This window comes from Phyllostomus discolor, chromosome 13 (genome assembly GCF_004126475.2).
Source record: "Phyllostomus discolor isolate MPI-MPIP mPhyDis1 chromosome 13, mPhyDis1.pri.v3, whole genome shotgun sequence".
Taxonomy (NCBI): domain Eukaryota; kingdom Metazoa; phylum Chordata; class Mammalia; order Chiroptera; family Phyllostomidae; genus Phyllostomus; species Phyllostomus discolor.
In genome coordinates, this window is record NC_040915.2 from 60,591,211 (window position 1) to 60,611,428 (window position 20,218).

The window sequence follows — 20,218 nt, forward strand, 5'->3', positions numbered from 1 at the left end:
GAATAGAAGACGTGGCAATAATAAATACGGAGTGTTGGGTACAGAAGAAGGTCCTCGTAAGAACAGTGTGATCATAGGAATTCTGTGCCATGTGAATGTAGACTGATAAAGAGAAAAGGATGAAGTGAATGAAATTGGCTACTGTGCTCAGTCTCAGATCACCAAGTGGCTTAAACTGTCATCCGAGAGCCAAGACAGTAGATGTAAAAATGAGTGTAGTAAGATTTGCTGTTGTCTGTTTCGTGTGAGTTGTCTAAAGAAAGGGAGATGTGTCCTTGTGACTAGAAGAAAAGGAAAACTGTTTTAATAGAGGAGAAATCACACTTGTTTGTTTGTTTTAATTATAAAATTATTTCTTGCATAAGTGGATGTAGTGTAGATGAACAGTATAGCCCCTAGTGTTTTCAGCACTAGAAATATTTCAGCCTCTGTCTTTACTCCTTAATCTGGGTGGGAAGATACCATGAAGACCCGCAGTTTGTCCTCATACAAAGAAAGCCAAGTTACCCTGCAGGTTCCAGAGTAATCCTTGCCTCTGGAGATACAGATAATGGTGTTGGACTCGCTCACTCACTTTGGTGTCCACTAAACAAATTGGGTGACCAGTTGCCCCTTAGTTTCCAGGGTAACTTAGGTCTGAAGTAGCTAGCATAGAGACGGACTTTTAAATGAAAGAAATGTTTACATGAAAACATCCATTTTGCTAGCTGGACATAAGCCTGGTCTTTCTGTCTCTAAGAGGGCGGGGGCTGTATCTTTTCTCCTTCCCCTTACACCTTCAGCACCTGGAAAAAAGCCTGGTACAGTGTACCAGCTTCCTTGGTACGAAGCAGATACTTCTGAGACTTGTTGAGTTAATGAGTAAATTTTGAATCCTTTTCTTTTGTGGACCCTAACTTTGTTGAACAAGTTTTGGGGTGCAGAATGGGAGGAAGTTTACTATAGGTGGCCAAAACTGGCCAGTCCCCCCGCAACCCACCATACTCTATATCATTTTTTTAAATCCAGCTTGTAAGAATGTATCGTTATTATATGTTTATAATAATGATTACACATATAATTGTTAAATATTCTAGGCTTTTTGTTGTTACTGAAATGAATTCATGCCATTAATTCAAATGACCAACATTGAATTAAAAGTGTACTGTCACAGAAGGTTCAGCAAGAGCTGGTTCCTGACGGAACTGGGAGGAGGAAGACAATGAGCAGTGTAGGAAAAAAGACCAGCACACTCACCCGTTAGGGGCTCGATTAAAAGCTAATCATTTGTTAGCTGAAGGAAGACTTTCTACTTGCACGTGCCATTGCACGCAGGTGTTCACTGTGCCTGGGTTCCTGCCGCAAGTGTAAGGAACTCAGAAACAGCGTGTCTATAGCTGTGATGTCCCTGATAAGAAATAGTTAAGTCCTGTCAGTGGAATATTTAAAAAGCAACCCTAGGCAATGATTGTAGTGTCACTTTATCTCACTACTCCTATGGCCTTGCTTTATACATGTTTTCCACTTCCATGTGCATGTTTCCCAGTCTGACCGTGTGCCAGGTTCTGGGGCTGCGAGGTCACCACGTGGCTCCCGCCTTTGAAGTGTTCTCAGGCCTGTGGTGGAGACAGACGTGTGAAGAAACGTCGTAGTGTTGGCAGCACCACTGCGAGGCCGTACAGGCAGAGCTGGAACCCAGAAAGGACAGGGATCTACTGGGGTGGGGGCAGGTGGTGAAGTCGGAGTGTTTGTCACCAGATGTGCATTCTCTGGTCCTGAGCCAGAGTTGTCACCTGTTCCTGAGCTGCTGGAGTAACCGGCTGTGTGGATTTACTGGGCAGCAGGAACCAGCAGGCCACCCTCCGATGGCGTTTTTCCTTCGGCGTGGATTTTAGAGCAGAACCTGTGCCTGGAACGTGACTTCCCCACACATGCCTGGTTCCGGGGGCACTGGCCTTGCTGCACCGTCATCTTTGCATCCCCGCGCTGTAGTGCTCATTACATGTTCCCAGTGAACGAAGTTCTCTGCAGAAAATTCTTATTATGCAAGAAATAACTTGAGTATTGATTTACTTTATAAATTTATTTTGATTGTAAAAAGACTTCCCCTAGAATTAATGTAAGTAGCAGCTCCCAAGGGTATTAGATAATTAAGTTTATAAAACTTTCATTAACTTCTGACTTCTCTGCAATTTATTCCAGTGTATAAAGTAAGTCGTGCTTGTACAAATACTTTAGGCTGGTAACCCTTGTGATTAAAAGCTCACGTTGTGATAGCAGTCAGTACTGTTTTGACTGATTGTGAGCCAACAATATGTGTGTTTCTAACAACTGATTTTACTTAACATTTTGTTTTAGAATTAAGACAGTGAGGAAGGAGTAATCTAGGAATTGTCATTTAAACTTGTCTTTTTCTTTAGAAAGTAATTGGTTAACACTTGGAATGAACTTTTTTTTTAACTTTTATATTAAAAATAAAAAGTCTTTGGGCAGGATGACTTTTTTTGAATGTTGCATTTAATTACCCCCTCCCTTTATATTATTCCTTTTGAATATGGCTCGAGGAATAAATACTTACACTTGCGTGATTTTTTCAGACACAGTGAAAAAACTGCAGGACCAGAAGCACGACATGGAGAGAGAGATCAAGACACTGCACCGGAGGCTTCGGGTAGGATAGGTCTTCATGCGTGTCTCTCCGGGGATTGCGGGTTTGCAGGGTACACAGGGCGGTCACTGACCGTGTCTCCGTCCATGCAGGCCTCACACACAGCTGTAATACTGACCCCACCAGGCTTTGGTTAGAAAGCAACTGCCATTTCAAATTGGGACTGGTACTAGATTCTGGGTAGAAGAATGTGCTAGTAATTTGTGACCGGTAATTTTAGAAAGACGGGTTTAAGAAGAAAGTGTTACACTTTGAGAAGAAAGTTTACTAGCTCTGGATTATAAAGTGTTCCAAACCGAGCTGTTTGCAGTCTTTCGTGGACTTGGCCAGCCTGCCAGCAGCAGTGCTGCTCTGATGCAGAGGGCGGGGAGCTTCATAGTCCAGGTCATGCCACGGTTGCTCAGGCTGCCTTCACAGCGTCAGAGCCCTGCTTTGGGGTGCTGGGTGCTGAGTGCTGGGCTTGGGAGAGGGCAGCTGTGGTTGCGGTGGAGGCGGTGCCCCGGGGTGGTTTTCCCACCCAGCCATGCCCGCACCCTCCCTATCGGTGGGAAGCAGTAGACCATACAGTTCCTTAGCTTCTCTCTTTGTCTCTATGGGTTTGTCTGCCTAGATTAAGTTCAGTGTTTTTCTTCTGGCTTCCTTTTCCTTTTCCTTTAATTTTGATTTTTTTTTCCTGTTAGTTTTTGATGGCAGGATATTTGTAGTGGTTCGCTGTAAGATCTTTCAGTATGGGTTGTACATCATCATCTAACTTCTTGAGCTTTTCAGAAGTAAAGCGCTGTGATTTCAGATGACATTTATTTTCATAACACTGACTTCGAAACTTGAATGAGGAAGGAAGGCTTGACATTACCATCATTAACATTTACTGAGCACTTTTTGGATGCTGATGCCTCAGTAGACAGCTAGAAAATCTTTTCCTCATTGAGAACAAGTTCAATAATAATAATTGCATTACCTGTTAGTTATAGGTAATAGCACTTCTCTGGGATTTAAAAGAAATGTATCATCATTTGGGACAGTGCATTACAGCAGCTTAATCATAAACACATTTTATTGTTTTTAAATAAGTCTTTATTGCTCTCTTTTGGAAATAAAAATTTAGTTTTTTAATATAGGAAGAATCTGCAGAATGGCGGCAGTTTCAGGCTGATCTCCAGACCGCGGTGGTCATTGCAAATGACATTAAATCGGAAGCCCAAGAGGAGATTGGTGACCTGAAGCGCCGGTTACATGAGGCTCAGGAAAAAAATGAGAAACTCACAAAAGAATTGGAAGAAATAAAGTCACGCAAGTATGTTTTGAGAAGCCAGTCATGTACGTGTGTGTCAGTGGAGCACACTTAGGTCCCAGTTTTGTCATGTGTACACATTCTGGAAAGAACTTGGGGTTTGGCACTGGTATGACTGAGTTGGATCTGCTGGGGGAGACTTAACTTCTCTGGCCTCATTTTATGACACTTTTGAAATGGCACAGTCTGTGTGGATCCTCCAGAGTTGTCGGTGCCCATCACCATAGCATCTCCAGAGGGGCCGCCTTCCCGCCCTGTGGCTGGCTCTTCTTTAGGCTTCAGCCTTGCCACTGAGGGTGCAGACTCTGGAGGCAGACAGGCTTGTCTCTGTGCAGCCCAGCCTCTCGCCAGCTGTATGATCTTGGTCGGGGACCTCAGGTTGTTCATCTCTAAAACCAAGGCGCTCTGCTTGTTCTACAGTGCTGTTCGCAAAGCTTAGACAAGCTATGTCTGCAGGACCATGATACGTATTCTTTAGCTAGTATCTTTAGAGACCCCAGTACGGAATGCAAAGTGAGTTTCTCCCCATCACTCACCTCAGGAGTTTCCACTTGTTTCATACTTACAACTACATGAATCTCCACAGCAGTAGTTTTTCCTCATCTGACAGGGAGGTCGCAGGAAGCCCATAAAAAGTGTTTGACGAGAAGACATATGTGACATGCTCAGAGTTTTTCATTGAGACTCTTATCTGCGAATAGGGGAGAGTAGCTTTATGTGTTTGAGGTTAATATTAAGAATTTGGTTATTCATTACTTTGAGTAATTCCCAAGTAGGCATAGGAAAAAAAATTTAAAAAATATTTAACAGACTATCTTTGAAAAGCTGTCATATTTTATTGTTCCCTAATTCTAGTGGATAGTATTGCTCAAAGACTTTTCGTTGGTTTCCCTAAGCAGAAAGGGAATGAGGTAGAAGATTACTGTTTTCCCACTGGTTTAAAACTCGTATTACATTACCTTTTTTTCCCTATGTACTATGAAATGGATTTTGTATCAGAAATGCTCCGTTCTTAAGTTAGCTTGAATGACTGAAATTCTGCACGTAAAGAGTCATTCCGTCGGATACCGAAAGCTTCTCAGTCTTTGAGACACATGTTGGAAGGAAGGAAGTGTGTTCTGAGAGCGGCAGCGTCAGGTGGGGTGCAGTTCTCACAGGGAGGCCTGCGAGCCGGAACACTTTTCATAGTGATTCTGACATGCTGTTTACCCTTTTCGCTCTGTCGACTTTTGCACCGGTTGTGAAAAGCACATGTAAATTGTTGATAAATCAAGGCCTGGGCACCAGATTATATTCACAGTCATTGTGCTCTTCACCAGCACACACGTGGCGTTTTAAAAAGTGTGCGTTTCACTTAAATATGTCCGTGATGAGAGCAGTAAGTTATTCGTATTATTAAATCTCCATCCTCGAGTATATTCTTTTTAAGATTCTGTGTGATGAAATGGGAAGTTTATAAAAAGTACTTCTGGTTCTGGCTGGTGTAGCTCAGTGGATTGAGCATGGGTGCGAACTGGGGTGGGGGGGGTTGCCAGTTGGATTCCTAGTCAGGGCACGTGCCTGGGTTGCAGGCCAGGTCCCCAGTGGGGAGCGTGCAAGAAGCAACCACACATTGGTGTCTTTCTTCTTCTCTTCCCCTCTCTCTAAAAGTGAATAAATAAAATCTTTAAAAAAATAAAAATAAAAAAGTACTTCTGCATGTACCCAAGTATGAGGTTGTCTGGAGGATAGTATGTGTGATTATTTTAGTTTAAGTGGTTTTTCTTTTTTCTTTTTAAAATCCATTTAACTCCATTATTACCTGAGACTGAGTGATGCACTAACTATGGATGTTCAGACTTTGGTATTTGGTGGCTGTTTCTTGAAAATGATTAAGAGAGCCTTTCACTTCAAGGGAAACAACTGACAGTGTTTTGTACCAGTGATAAAATGTGGGCTTTCAAGTGAAAGTTAGGATTTTAGAAACCTTTTATGTCCCATTGCGAGCTTGGCAGCTTTCCATATTTAAAGAGTTTCCTGATGAGATCATTGGTGATATTAACAAATGGGCCTTTTAAAAAATAAATGGTATACTGACAGGCGCCAACATTTGGAAACTTCGTATAACTCAGTGAACCAATGTTTCCGTGTGAGCAGTGCATGATGTAACACAGTCACGTACAGGTAGGAGACGCATTCTGAGTGCAAGACAGACTGGGGTCGGGGGGAGCTAATGGGTATGGTTTCAGATTCCACAGTGCAACTAACTTTTAAGAAATACCTTTTGTTGCATTTTGGTGTAATATCGAGGAAGAATAGCCACAGTTATCTGGAAAACCCCAGGCATGTGTTTGAGTATCACTGAGATTTTCTTCCTTTTTCAGCCGCACGCCTGTGCAGAGCCCGCCTTTTCTCTCGTCGCAGTAGGCGGAGCGCACAAGGAGTGCGCACCAACAGTGCTCTGTCAAGCCAGACGTTAAAGCGATATGCAGAAACATACAAACACCACTGTTCTTACTAATACTCTTTTGGTTTTTAAAAATATAAACAATTTTCATAAAGGCCTGGCTTTATTTTTAGATTAAATATTGTAAATACTTCTTAGGTTTACTTTCTAATATGGTAAATATCAGTAGACATAACCTACATGAAGAAAAGCTCTTTGGGATCCTCATTAATTTTTAAGAACGGAAATGAGCTCTAAGACCAAAAAGTTTGATGATTACTGTTGTACATTCTTTATTAAAACTTTTGATTTTATATCTTGAGGCAAGAAAACTGTCAAAAGAGTCAAAATGACACATTTTCCTAAAGACTGGCTTAATTTTTGTACACCTATGAACTTACTTGATAGTTACATGTACAAACTCTGCAGCTGAAATTTCTTTCTTGATGAAAACGTTTATGTTAGCTCAGTGAATTAGAGCTGGCCAGAAATGAAGTGCAGTTGATTTTTTTTAAAGATTTTATTTATTTTTAGAGGGGAAGGGAGGGAGAAGAGAGGGAGAGAAACATCAATGTGTGGTTGCCTCTTGTGCACCCCCTACTGGGCACCTGGCCTGAAACTCAGGCATGTGCCCTGCCTGGGAATCGAACTAGAGACCCTTGGGTTTGCAGGTCAGCACTCAATCCCCTGTGCCACACCAGCCAGGTCGCAGTTGATTTTTTTAGATGACTTATGATCCATTATGGCGACTTATGAGCATCTGTGACTTGTGTTACTAATATGGGCTCAGTCCTTTTTTTTTCTTTTAGAAATTCTATTTGGAGACTACAGCAGTTTTTTAAAATCCTATTTTAAAAGTACGGGGTTTTTAAAAATATATATTGATTATGCTATTACAGTTGTCCCATTTTTTCTCCCCTTTATTCCCCTCCTGTACCACTCCTCCCACCATCATCCCCCACCCCTTAAAAGTATGGGCTTTGATTTCGTTTCTTTGTATTTCCATGTGTGCGCGCGGCATATTTGGTGGAGCCAGTACAGATTATCTGTGTGTACTGGTGAGTTCCCAGACTCTCCTGAGAGGGGCCAGGCCTTCTCAGCAGCTCAGAACCTTGTGATCCCCAGTTCTGAGTCAGAATCTTAGCCAGTCTGCCTCCCCTTTTACTGCTAATCAGTTGCTGGTATCCTCACCTGACAACTCAACTCAGATGAAAATGGAAACTGATGGTTATTCAACCTACTTAGGAAAATCTGATATAAAAATTTTAGTATCATTTTCTGGAATTTACCAAGCAAATGAGAATGTTAGACCAAGTAATTTACGCAGTTCAACGGGTAGTAATTTTTATTTTATACCGATACTTTTAACGCTTTTTGGTTGGGAGGGAAAGACGTGTATATATGTAAAAAATGCCCTGATTTCAATACTGTTTTCAGGCAAGAAGAGGAGCGAGGCCGGGTGTATAACTATATGAATGCTGTTGAGAGAGACTTGGCCGCCCTGAGGCAGGGGATGGGACTGAGCAGAAGATCCTCAACCTCTTCTGAGCCAACCCCTACGGTGAAAACCCTCATCAAGTCCTTCGACAGTGCGTCTCAAGGTAGTTTCTCATCCCCTGTGCCGCGGGCAGGCAGCCACACTCACTCACCCTGTGTTCTGTGGTCTAGTTTGATATTCTTGACACTCGTACTCTCCGAGTCTCCAGAAATTTCATACACTGTTAATGAGTTAGTCTCACCAGAAGGCGGTTCTTGACAGCAGATTTGGGAATTTTTCAGCTTCAGAGATCTTGGTCTCAGACGTGGTGCCTTACCTCATGCAGAGATGTCTTTTCACACGTGCCCGTGCCTTTGAGAACGTTCTCTGTGCTGAAAAACTTCCAGATGTGTGACTTCAGCCCTTTCCCTTCCTCTGAGCTTTTTCAGGCCTGTGTACACAAATGCCTGCTGACACTGGCGTTCAGGTGTTTCCTAGACACCTCATCGTGTCCGAAACGGAATCTTGCCCCTCCACCTCGTTCTGTTCTCTGTGTTAGTGGCAGCACCATTCCACCCAGTTACTTCAGCCAAAAATTTAGGGATTGTCCTCCTTCTTTAAACCCTGCTTCCTCACCTCCACATCTAACCCGTTAGCGGGTCCTGGTGATCCAGCCTTCAACGTGCGTGTCTCTACCTTGTCTGCTCCTCTGCTTCTCCAGGGGCACAGAGAGCTGCCAGTTCAGGCCACCATCCGCTGGTAATTTCAGTAACCTCCTAATTAGTCTCCTTGTCTTACGTCACGGTAGGTCTTTTATTTTTAAGATTCTTCACTTGCTTTATTAGAGTTAGAATGAAATTCAGCTTCCCAGATGCCTACAACGTTTGACCCTCACATCTTCTTACCTCGAGTGAACCACTCATCCTCCTCCCTCTGCACGCCAGCTGCACTGCCCCCAGGGACTGAAACCAGCCAGGCCCTGTATCGGATGAGCTCTGTTCTGCCCAGAAGCCTGCCCTGCCCACCTTCAAGTGATTGGCTCCTTTTCCTCCCTCTAACCTCCTCAGCTCTGAGGCAGGGAAAGGGATGAAGTTTTTTAAAACTACTAATTGTACTGTGTGTCCTAAAGCTTAAATTTTTATCTAGAAATTCCTTTTTTTTTTTTAGTTGAAATGTCTTGGTTTCGTGGGGTTTTTTTAAGATTTTATTTATTTATTTTTAGGGAGGGGAAGGGAAGGAGAAAGAGAGGGAGGGAAACATCAGTGTGTGGTTGCCTCTCATGCGGCCCCCACTGGGGACCTGGCCTGCAACCCAGGCATGTGCCCTGACTGGGAATTAAACCTGTGATGCTTTGGTTCGCAGCCCGTGCTCAATCCACTGAGCTGTGTCAGCCAGGGTTAGAAACTCTTTAAATGTCATGATAGGCTTTATGCTAATTCACTCCAAGAATGATAGAATTTCTAGAATCTGTATTCTTTGATTATACACAAAGTTAGTTTTCTTTAACTTAAAATCAGAGCAAAAGTCGCTTGTATACACTTAAACTTTGGTACAGATATTCTGGAGTACAATAAGGGAGTATCAATACCTTCTAATTTAAAATGCCATATTCACAGACCCCGAAGTTCTTATATATGATACTGGAACACGCATGCACACACACACATTTTCAGTATAGTATTAAAAAAAATGGAAAACCTGGAAATTGCTTAACGGCCCACTAAAATGGTTGTTAGTTATGGCCCATTAACACACTAGAATACTATGCATCCTTTAATAAGGGTGGTAGATCTCAAAGCACTGATATTAAAATGTGTCTGCAATCCTTTAAAGATATTTTATTTATTTATTTTTAGAGAGCGGGGGAAAGAGGGAGAAAGAGAGGGAGAGAAACATCGAACAGCTGCCTCTTGTACGCCCCCAACTGGGGCCCTGGCCTGCAACCCAGGCCTGGCCCTGACCGGGAATCAGACTGGCGACCCTTCAGTTTGTGAGATGATGCCCAACCCATGGAGACACACCAGTGAGGGCTCATTTTATGGTTTTAAAGTACACAGATATTTTCATTGGAAATGTAAAAAAGATACACTCGGTGTTGCTCTTAGTGTCTGCCTCTGTGTAATATGATGGGGTAAGATGACAGAGGACTTTGAAAATGTATATTCTGAAATAAAATGACAATGGAACCTCTACACTAAATTAAAATCATGCAATTATTGAAAATATTAATAAAATGGGCTTTAACGCAAAAAGATAATCTGCTTCTGTACTGACCTTTTTTGAAAAAATATTTTATAATAAAATACATTTGAATGACCTAGCAGTTTCACTCCTAGTTATATACTGGAAAGAAGTGAGCATAAATAAATATTCAGGCAAACGTGGAAACAACTCAGACGTCCATCCCCTGATGGATAGATAAACAGAATGTGGTTTAGCCATATGATGGAATATTACTTAGTAGTAGGAGGGAATGAAACGCTGATGCACAATACCATGTGGATAAATCTTGAAAGTATGCTAAGTCCAACACAAAAGGCCACATGTTATAAGATTCCATTTATGTGAAGTATGCAAAATAGATGACTCCGTAGAGACAGAAAACAGTTTGGTGGTCGCCGGGAACGAGGGGAGAAGTAGATGAGGAGTGACTGCTTAACAGGCATGCAGTTCCTTCTGGGGCGATGGAATGTTTTGGAACTAGGTAGGGATAGTTACAGTTGCTAATTATGTCCCAAATGCCATTGGGCTGCACCTTTAAAAATGGTTAATGTTAAATCATGGGGATTTTATCTTAATAAAAATACCTCTAAAAATAACAGTTCCAGCTGTACGTAGCTAGCTGCATAAACAGGTCTGCAGTGATCTACTTTGTCTTGCCCCGTGCGGAGTGTCTGATTGCATTGGTGCGTCCCGTTTTGATTTTAATGTGGCTTCAAATGAGTAACCATTTTTATGCACCCTCTACTAGACTCTGTGCTAAGTCCAAGTACCTGGAAGTGAGTAAATTATGGATCCTACTTTTGAACAGTTTGGTTGAGAGAGGAAGACTGACACATGAGCATGTAATCAAGCCCCCGTGCATAAGTGCAAACCGGAAAACACATGCGAGGTGATAATCCGCCTGGGGAGGGGAGCAGAGATGAGCGGGAGCCCAGCTTCCGCTTCTTTAATGCAGGTAGTGCACATGCCCTACATTCAGGCCTCTCACCTCACGTGGTCACAGAAATACTCCTCTTGGGGTTTTTTTATACTTGGATTTCATTGATTTGTGGAGCACTTTAACCTTTAATTAATTAACTAATGAGCAAAAATGAAACAACTGGCAAAACCAGGGCTGGAGATAAACACAAGTACTCTAGGGAACAAAAAACCCGCCTGGTGGCGGGAGAGGCACCAGCCGCTGGGCGCAGCTGAGCGTGCTCCTCGGAGGTGAGCGTCAGTCTGGGCAGTCTTCGGGACAGCAGAGACCATTGGCTAATCTGACGAGCCCGTGAGGGGGGACCAGTTACAAAAGCTTGTACTGCACCATGGTACATTTATTATGTACTTGTTTGTTTGTTGGTTTTCTAGTACCAACCCCTGCTGCAGCTGCAATTCCGAGAACGCCTCTCAGTCCAAGCCCCATGAAAACCCCCCCTGCGGCGGCTGTCTCCCCTATGCAGGTAAGTGACCGCGACTGCAGAGAGGCTCTGGAGTCTCAGCGTTTGAAAGGTGGTCCTCCAAAGTCATTTACACTTACATCAGGAGCAGGGGAGGCTAGTGACCATCATTTGAGGAATATAGTGATAACTAATATTGATAACTAATAGTAATAACTAGTAGGTATTGAACACTTACTGTATGTTTTATACTGTTCCAGGTGCTTCATAGTGTTAACACATTTAATTCTCACGACAGCTCTGTTGGGTGTTGGATGCTGTTCTTATCCCTAGTTTCCGCATGTAGAAACTGAGGCCCAGAAGGGTGAGCACATTACTGAGGGTCACACAACTAAGAAGTAGTAGAGCTGGAATTTTAACCTGGGTAGTGCGGCTCCCGAGACCATGCTTTTACCCACTATACTAAAGTACTTCCCTAGGTTGAATGTGTAGTTGGCATGTCTCGGCCTCTACTTGATAACAAATTACTGTAAAACTTAGCGGCTTAAAACAGCCATTTTATTGTTTCTCACATTTCTCTGGGCTGACTGGGCAGTTCTCTGTTGGCTCTGCCTGGGCTCACCTCAGCAGCTGCACCTAGTGGGGGGGCGGTGCTGGGGCCTGGGCTCAGCAGCCACGGCTGGGCTGTGCTCTCCATGCGGCCTTTCCCTCCCACTCCTTCACGGTGTGGTGTCTCAGGCTCCTAGAGAGTCAACGTGAAAGTTAGCAAAGCCTGTGCAGACCTAGGCTTGGAATTTGGACCATGTTACCTCTGTCCCATTCGTTTGGTCTAAGTAATAAGGCCACCCCAGATTCAGGGTGGCAGGGTCTGCACAGGGCAGGGACCCAGAGAAGTGTGGTTCGTTGTGGGCTCTTTTGTAGCCGTCTAGCACGAGGGCATTGCCGACCCGTTACAGACAAGTTTCAGAAGGTGCCCTTCCATGCCGCTCTGGAAGTGCAAACCAAAAACAGGGCAGATGGTGGTCACCCTGTGGGGCTCCAGTGGCCCTCTCGGTATGTCCTTGCTAGTATAAGCCACTTTTGGAAAGAGTGGCTGAAGTGGAGGTTTTCCACATAAGTTGGAGCAGCCAAAAGAAAAATGGCCTGGAATCTGTTACCCTGTGATAGAGGGTGGCCTTGATGTACCTCTTTCCTTAAAACACAAAAAAAACCACCCACAAAAAAACAAAAAATTGGGAGCATTTTCTTTGAGTGGAGCCTTTTGTGCTTGTTTAACTACTGGCTATGTATTTTGTAAGTGAATTCTTTAACTTTTTTCTTTGTGAAGTTTAGAGTTAAAGTGTGCTCCCTCTGCCTTTGTAACGTTTCAAGTTAGTGGCTTTGCATGTACATTTATGTAGAACTCAAAATTTAGGAGGAAGGCAAAGGGCTTTCCATATTTCATCTCTAATGAGCTTTTTATGTGCTCTATTAAACAAACTTCTAAAGACCTGAAGATATACATAAAAGCCAAGTAAATGTGCATAATATAATAAACTGTTAGTCGAAGTTTAATGGACAAGGCATCACTTTGTAAATCTTTATAAAGATAAGAGGTGAAAAAGCTCATTTTTACTTGAGAAAACTAATACCTACAAGCCATATTCAGTAGCTTTTTAGTACTTGATTAGTTAGCACAGGTCTTCTCAAACCTAATTGTACACGTAGAGAGTTTTTAAACACATAGGTTCCCAGGCTTTATCCCAGTAAATGGGAATCTCTGGGGAGTACGGCCTAAGATTGGGACTGTCAGTTTTTCAAAACTCCCTGGGTAGGAATTCCACCTCTGACTGTGAGGGAGTCACAGGCTTGATTATTCTGCCACCACAAACAACTAGAAGGCCGGACAGAATAACAGGAAGCAGTTATATTCAGACCTTGTGCAGCAGGCAGCATGAGTCTGTGATCCACGAAGAAAAGTTAAATCCTGCTGTGGCCCACACTTCTCCTGTTGGCGGTTCCCAGATGGTGGTACAGGGAAGATGAGCCCAGGTGGAGCGGGAAAGGAGAAACCAGCTGGATCTGAGGAGACACACACTTCAGTGCTGGGAAGAATGTGTGTGCTAGAATTCGTGGGCAGTCTTACACAGACTCTCGCAACTGAGACTCTTGTTACTGTTATCCTTGTAACTATTGTCTGTATAAGACTCTTGTAACAGTCTTATAAGACCTTGTGCAAGGTCTTATACCTGGGAAGGAGAAGCTGCACAGAAAAGGGGTCTAGAACTAGGCAGAGTCTTTGTCTGAATGTCAGTCAGCACGTGTGGTGTGAACCCTAGCAGGCTGTGCAAGAACAACTCCAGGAGGGAGCATTTACCAGGGAACTGTGAACAGACGCTTCCCACAGTTTGCCGTAGTTCACACAGGGCAGGTGATCGTTTGAGTTCCCACCAGCCACTGTGGGAAAACCACTCTGAATACTCGGAGTGTTCATTGGAAACCCCCAAGAGCTACAATGTAAACTGGAAATAAATAGTCCTAGTGTAAACACAGTTCTAGACCTGCCCTAAGTGACCTTAAAAATAAGCCTCAGCAGGACCAAGGAGATCCAGAAGTAACCGTGAGCAGCCTCTAAAATGCTTCACCATGACCTGTGCCCCCGGTGTGCGCGCTCCACGCAGGCGCTGCATGGAGCGTGGCTGTGCTCCACGACCAGCCTCGGGCAAATGGAGTACGGCAGGAGTGACGGGGTGTCACTCACCAGATGTGGTTATGAAAAGATCAGCTTCTGTCTTGAGAACTCCTTTTGCTTACTGTTAGATCTGGTCATTCCTGTGAACAATTAGAAATTGAAATACTTAGCAATAAATTTAATAAAATGTTACATAAGACTTATGCGATGAAAACTGTAGAATACTGCTCAGAGAAACTAATGAAGTAATAAATGGAAGGATAAATTATATTCTTGGATTGGAAGGCTCAGTATTGTTCACATCTCACAGTTCTCCCTCACATTAATCTGCCAATTCAACACAGTCCCAGTTACAGTCTCAGCATGCTCTTTGTAGAAATTGGTACTGTAATTTTCAATTTAGATGGAAATTTAAAGGACCCTGAATATTTAAAACATTGGTGGGTGTGGGGGAGGGAAACATGTCTGGAGGACTCACACTGCCTGGTTTTAGCACGTAGAGTGGTGCAGGCAGTGCGGTCCTGATGTAAGTTTAAGTGCGGACATCAGATCAGTAGACTGGATAGAAATCCATAAATAGGTCACTTAATTTTCAACCAAGGTTGCCAGAGCAATTCGGTGGGAGAGGGTTAGCCTTTCCCGCAAAGCATTCTGGGACAAGTAAATATCCCTATGGGAAAAACAGGAACCACAACCTTACCTTCTGGCATTTAGAAAAATGGAAACTGATTGTAGACCTAAATGTAATAGCTTAAACTACAAAAATTCTAGATGAAAACATTAGAGAAAATCTTCATGATTTTCAAGAAGGCAACAATTTCTTATTTAGGACACAAAAAAGAATGAGCCATGCAAAAATGAATAAATTGGGCATCAAAATTTAAAACTTTTCTGAAAGACATTGAAAAAACAAAAAGATACTTTATAGACTGGGGAGAATATATTCATAATGCAGTTACCCTTCAAAAACCTTGTGTTTAAAGAGGACTCGTTTGTTGTCTTAGTTGAAGACAATCTAGTAAATAATAAACAAAAGTCCCTTCCCAAAAGAAGATATAAAAATGGCCAAGAAGCACATAAAAATGCTCAGTGTCAGGAGTCAGTGGGGAAATGAAAATTAAACCCACAACGAGGGCCATACATACCTGTAGGATGGCTAAAGGGAAAAAACCGTATTGAGGGCTGGCAAGGATGTGGAGAAGCCGAACCTCTTGCACATTTCTGCCGGGAACACAAAATGTGTGGCTAGAAATTAGCTAGATACGAAAGAGCTGGGGAAATACGCCCGAGAAAGAGCACACAGATGGTAAACAGCACAGTCTGTGTGGAAATAAGCAGCTTGGTGCTGTTTGAGCATCATGTAGTGGGGCAGGAGATGAAGCAGAAGCAATGAGAGGTTTTAAGTATTTGGCAAGCACCTCTGGCTGCATGCAGAGGGGTGTGTGTATGAGACTGGATTGAGGACGCTGGCGACAAAGCCGGTGGCAGGTTGTGTAGCAGAGGAGCTAGAGGGTAGGTGACAGAACTGAGATCTGTTTAGAACCAGGACATGAATTGAATGGCCAATAAAAGTGCAATAGGGGCACATCTATTTCTGTAATTAGTATGTGATATTTAAGAATTCTCTTTAAGCAAAATAATGATACCATATTCAGATACCATCAGGATATCAGTGGTTGCAGGGCCCCGCGATGCGGGTTCAGGGAGCAGGGAGGGACGGTGTAACTGTTAGAGGGCCATAGGAGGAGCCCTGGTGGTGATAAAACACTGTCTGGACCAGCGTCTCGGCTGTGATGTTATACTAGAGAATTAAAAAATGTTATCTTTGAGGAAAACTGAGTGGAGGACACATGGGATCTTTCTTTTTAAAGTGGTGTATTGATCATGTTATGAGACAGAGAGAGAATGTGAATGAGAATTAGTGTCAGCCTTGTAACAGTTTGGAAGGGATTATGCAAGTCCGTAACTAAATATTTACTCTCTGTAGCTTTCCTTGTGAGTCCCAGCTCTAGATTTAACCCAACTTTGATACTGTTTATTTTGTGGTTTCAGAGACATTCCATAAGTGGACCAATTTCTACATCCAAACCCCTGACATCCCTGTCAGATAAGAGACCAAACTACGGGGAAATCCCTGTTCAAGGTACACTATCTCATATGTTTCATTATTTTACTTTTGTTACTCATTTTTAAATTCTGACCCTTTTTTGGATAACTAAATTGTTTTCTTTGTTATTGACGTTATTGAAACCAGTTGGGTATACGTCCTTATCAGAAGTTTACTAAGGATATGTCTTAATTACACATGCAGAGGTTAGTTATTAAGCGCATCTTGGAAGCCAACTCTCTCATAGCACCGTGACAGGTAGTGGAGTTGCTCCCGCTGGGCCCTGTGTTTTCATAGTTTTTCATGTTGTACGGGCTGTTATCCCTGCGTCACAGGAACTAAAACTGAGGCTTCACAAAGTGTCTTAATGTAGGTCAGCATAGTTACTGAATGGTAGACCTGGGCGGCCTGACTCCAACGCCGTTTTTAAATCTGTGCTGTCTGTTGTCGTTCATAAGAAGAAGCAGAAACTCTGGGAGGTGAAGCCCAGCAGTTCTTTTCTGCACTTGTGAACGGGCTTCCCCGTTTTCACGCAGCCCTTCATGGTAGAGCCAGCCCCAGAACCCGAGTCTCTTCCCTTCAGAGGTCAGGGCTCCTTCTCTTTCCCACGCTGGAAGACGGCTTGTGGCACGGGACGGTGCTGTGAGAGCAGCACTCCATATGGGATCGGTGTAGCGGTGCTCGGCTGGGGTGCACGTCACTCAGGAGCCTAGGGCTTCCCTTGGCTGAAGCAGGCGGGTCTCCGTGTGTGTGTGTGTGTGTGTGTGCGCTTTCGCGCACGCGCCTTCTTCCTTGTAGAAGCTAGGTGTTAGGCTTTACGGGTAAGACTCCGAGGTTTGACAGGTGGGGGGAGGAGCACGTGGACTTGTGAGAGTACTTCCACTGAAGAACCCAGGGGCCTGGCTGCCTGGGCTCCTCGTGCCTCCGGTGCAGGGAGAGTCCAGTTTGTTTGGTGACGGGACTGGCCCTGTGCCTGCCAGTCCTGAGTGTTCCCATAAGCTGGTTGCACGTGCACTGATGTGACAATGGAAGATGGTGCTGCTGCTGCTGCTGCTTTCTCTGCACAAAGACCTGCCTTCTATCCCTGCTCCTTGGCTTCTGACCTTTTCTCCCCATAGAAGGTCCTCTTGCTACAGGAACAAATAGTGGAAGCTTTAACCTCTCTCTTTGTACCTTAACCCTGCTCCCACCGGCCCCTCCCAGGCGGATCCATCAGGGATTCTGTGTGTGTGCCGTGCAGATCATCAGCCTCCCACGAGCTGCCTGCTGCTGACCTGTTCAGTGCTGTTTCCTTGTCTGTAAATTGGGGGTAACCACAAATACCTAGCTCCTGGGACCCTTAAGTCCCTCTCTTCCCGGCTCTCGTAGACCCTGTGGCCAGGCTCCATCCTCCCCTCCCCCCTCCCTCACTCCGTTTTTGTCGAGGTTGCCAGTCATGCTGTGTCACCAGCCCAGGCATCTCTCAGTCCCGGTCCCCCGGTCCCCCGGTCCCGATCTGCTGTGAGCTGTCAGCTGCTTTGGGCTCTGCTGAGCACTCCCTTTTCAGGACGCTCCTTTTGGTTTCCAGGGTGCCACGCTCTCGCGTCTGTCCTTTCCTGCTTGGCTGGGCTTGCCCTCCTCCCTGACCAGGGAGTGGTGGTCTGCCCCAGAGCTCAGTCCCTAGGCCTGCCTTCTCTCTGTCCGTCCTCTCACTGTTCCTGCCTCCTGTCTCTCTCTGCTTTTAACTGCTGCTTTTGTTCTGAGAATTGCCAGGTTCTGTCTCCACCTGTTCCTCTCCTCTGGACTCCAGACTCACACATCCAGTTGTTAATTTGACATGCCATTTTGATGTTGAGTACTCTTAGACTGAGGTTGTCCAGGACGGGGTTCCTGCAGTTTTCAAACATGTTCAGCCTGTCATCTGCCTTCTCTACCTCCATTAATGGCAGTTCTGTTTTTCAGAAACTGTGGAATCATTCTTACTCCCAATTGGAGTCTTGTCTTAGGCTCCATACCTGAGACCTGTTCAATTCTTAGGAACCCCCCCGGCTCTGCTTTCAGAATACAGCCAGAACCGGAGCTTTGCTCTCCCCTCCACTACCACCTTCTCAGTCAAAACCACCACCATCTCTCACTTGGATTCTGGCAAGGGATTTTCTGATCCCTCTCCCAGTCTGTTCATAACCCTACAGCCAGTGTAATCCTGAAAGGTGGAAATTGGAACATGTCGCTTTGCTCAGAACCCTCAACGGGTTCCGTTGCTTTCAGAAGAACCAGCGTTCCTTCAGCGGCCTCCGGACCCTCCTGGCCTGGTCTCATGTCGCCTCTCTGGCCAAACCACCTTTCTCTTGCTCACTCTGCCCAGCCACACGGGCTTCCCTGCCGTCCTGGGGTACTCAGCCGCGCTGCTGACTCAGCAGCCCTCTACTGGCTCTTCCTCTGCTGGAACGCTCGTCCGAGAGGAGGGCTGACTCCTGAAGGCTTTGCTCAGATTTCACCTGGGTGAGGTCCCAAGTGCCGTGTTTTGTCATTGTAATCCACTCTGTTCTCCATGCACCTTTCTCCAATCTCTCTTTTTTAAATTTAGCATTTATCCCTTCTAACATACTATATGGTTTACTTATCTGTAACTTTTAATGGTTTTCTCCCATTCCCCTAGGTCGTGAAGTCCACAGGTCAGGGCATCCTGAGCACCTGTAGTACTGTTGGGCTCTTGATGAAAACCTGTGAGATGAGTGAATGAAATAGAGAGTTCAGGCATATAAAATGCTGAGCACAAATTTTAGCCCATAGTAAATGTTCACTTAAATTTGATTAGTTTGTGAACTCTTTCTTAGTAGTACATGTGGCTGAGAATGATGGCTCTTAATTGTCCACTAGTAAAAGGTTTTAGGTCATTGCAAAGCAAGCGAGTTCTGCAGGGTTTTGCTTAGCTGCCCACTAGTGGCTGTGAGAAACATAGCATCAATACACGCTATGTTTTGGGCATCTTGGAAGAGCTGCCTGCATTGAGGAGAAAGATTGAAGCCAAGCGTTCGGGAGCAGACCTACCCCTCTGCCCATTCCGTGTGCCCCCGTTCTGTCCATACTGTCAGCCTTTTGATCTGCAGTCACAGTCAAGTACAGTTGGAGCCAGGAGCCAGGATGCCACAGCCTTTGAGAATGTGTATAATGCTGGGCTGGTGACAACCCTGTGGGAGCAGCCCCTCTCTGGGGAGCATCAAGGTGGTCCTGGGACACCAAAGAATACTGAGTCCCCCGGCCCCCATCGGCCCCGGAGGAGGGCAAGGGTGCTCCAGTGAGAAATGGCTCCGGGCCTGTCCAAACCCCCAGAAGCCAGGCTGAAGCCAGCCCTCGGGGCCCTCTCCCCTTTCCACGGCTACCCTCCAGACCCATCGTAATTGGCTCACAGCAGGTCCCAGTTGGCCGAGGAAAGCCAGCACCAGCAGTGTTTCTCAACCTTACCTATTGGTAAGACATACCTGAGCCACTTGGCAAAATAGGGAGTCCTATGCATTATCTGAGATCTGTTGACATGGACTGTCCAGGAAAGGGGGTTTCGAAACTTCCTTTTCACAAGGACCCCAAGTGTTTTTCTGGAAAGAATAAATTTGGGAAATTAGGCAAGGGTTATTGTTTCATTTTTTCTATCGTGGGTAGGGGCTGGGGAGTGGAAGGACTGTGAGCCAAGGTTATTGAAGACAGAGACTAAATGTGTTGTATCTCGGAGACCTGCGGAATCAAATCTTTTTTTGGCTTTCCTCATTTTATTATCTGGTAATGTATCAGCTGAGAGTGCCATTGGGCACAGGGTGTGTGCAGTCCATCCGAGTTAATGCCAGTCTGATTGATTCTCCACTTCGTCTGTTACAGTGCCTTAATGGGGCTCCGTGGAAGCAGTGCGAATACAGGAGACCGAGGGAAACACACTTCGGTGAATTTTTATCTTAGAATTTGTTGGTAGTGTGATCTTATCTTACGCAGTCACTAGACAAAGAAACCACTTACAAAATCAGTAG

The 20,218-nt window shown here is 44.6% G+C and overlaps 1 protein-coding gene across 4 annotated transcripts in view; it reads left to right on the plus strand.

Moving 5' to 3' along the window:
* SPECC1L (sperm antigen with calponin homology and coiled-coil domains 1 like) overlaps nt 1–20,218 on the plus strand; it is a 107,137-nt gene that overhangs the window by 45,340 nt on the left and 41,579 nt on the right. For all 4 annotated transcript variants that reach the window (XM_028527838.1, XM_036014234.1, XM_036014237.1 and 1 more), the window contains 5 exons: nt 2,577–2,650; nt 3,766–3,941; nt 7,801–7,964; nt 11,414–11,505; nt 16,166–16,256. In XM_028527838.1, coding sequence (XP_028383639.1) covers nt 2,577–2,650; nt 3,766–3,941; nt 7,801–7,964; nt 11,414–11,505; nt 16,166–16,256 — 597 coding nt within the window. The remainder of the gene's footprint in view (nt 1–2,576; nt 2,651–3,765; nt 3,942–7,800; nt 7,965–11,413; nt 11,506–16,165; nt 16,257–20,218) is intronic.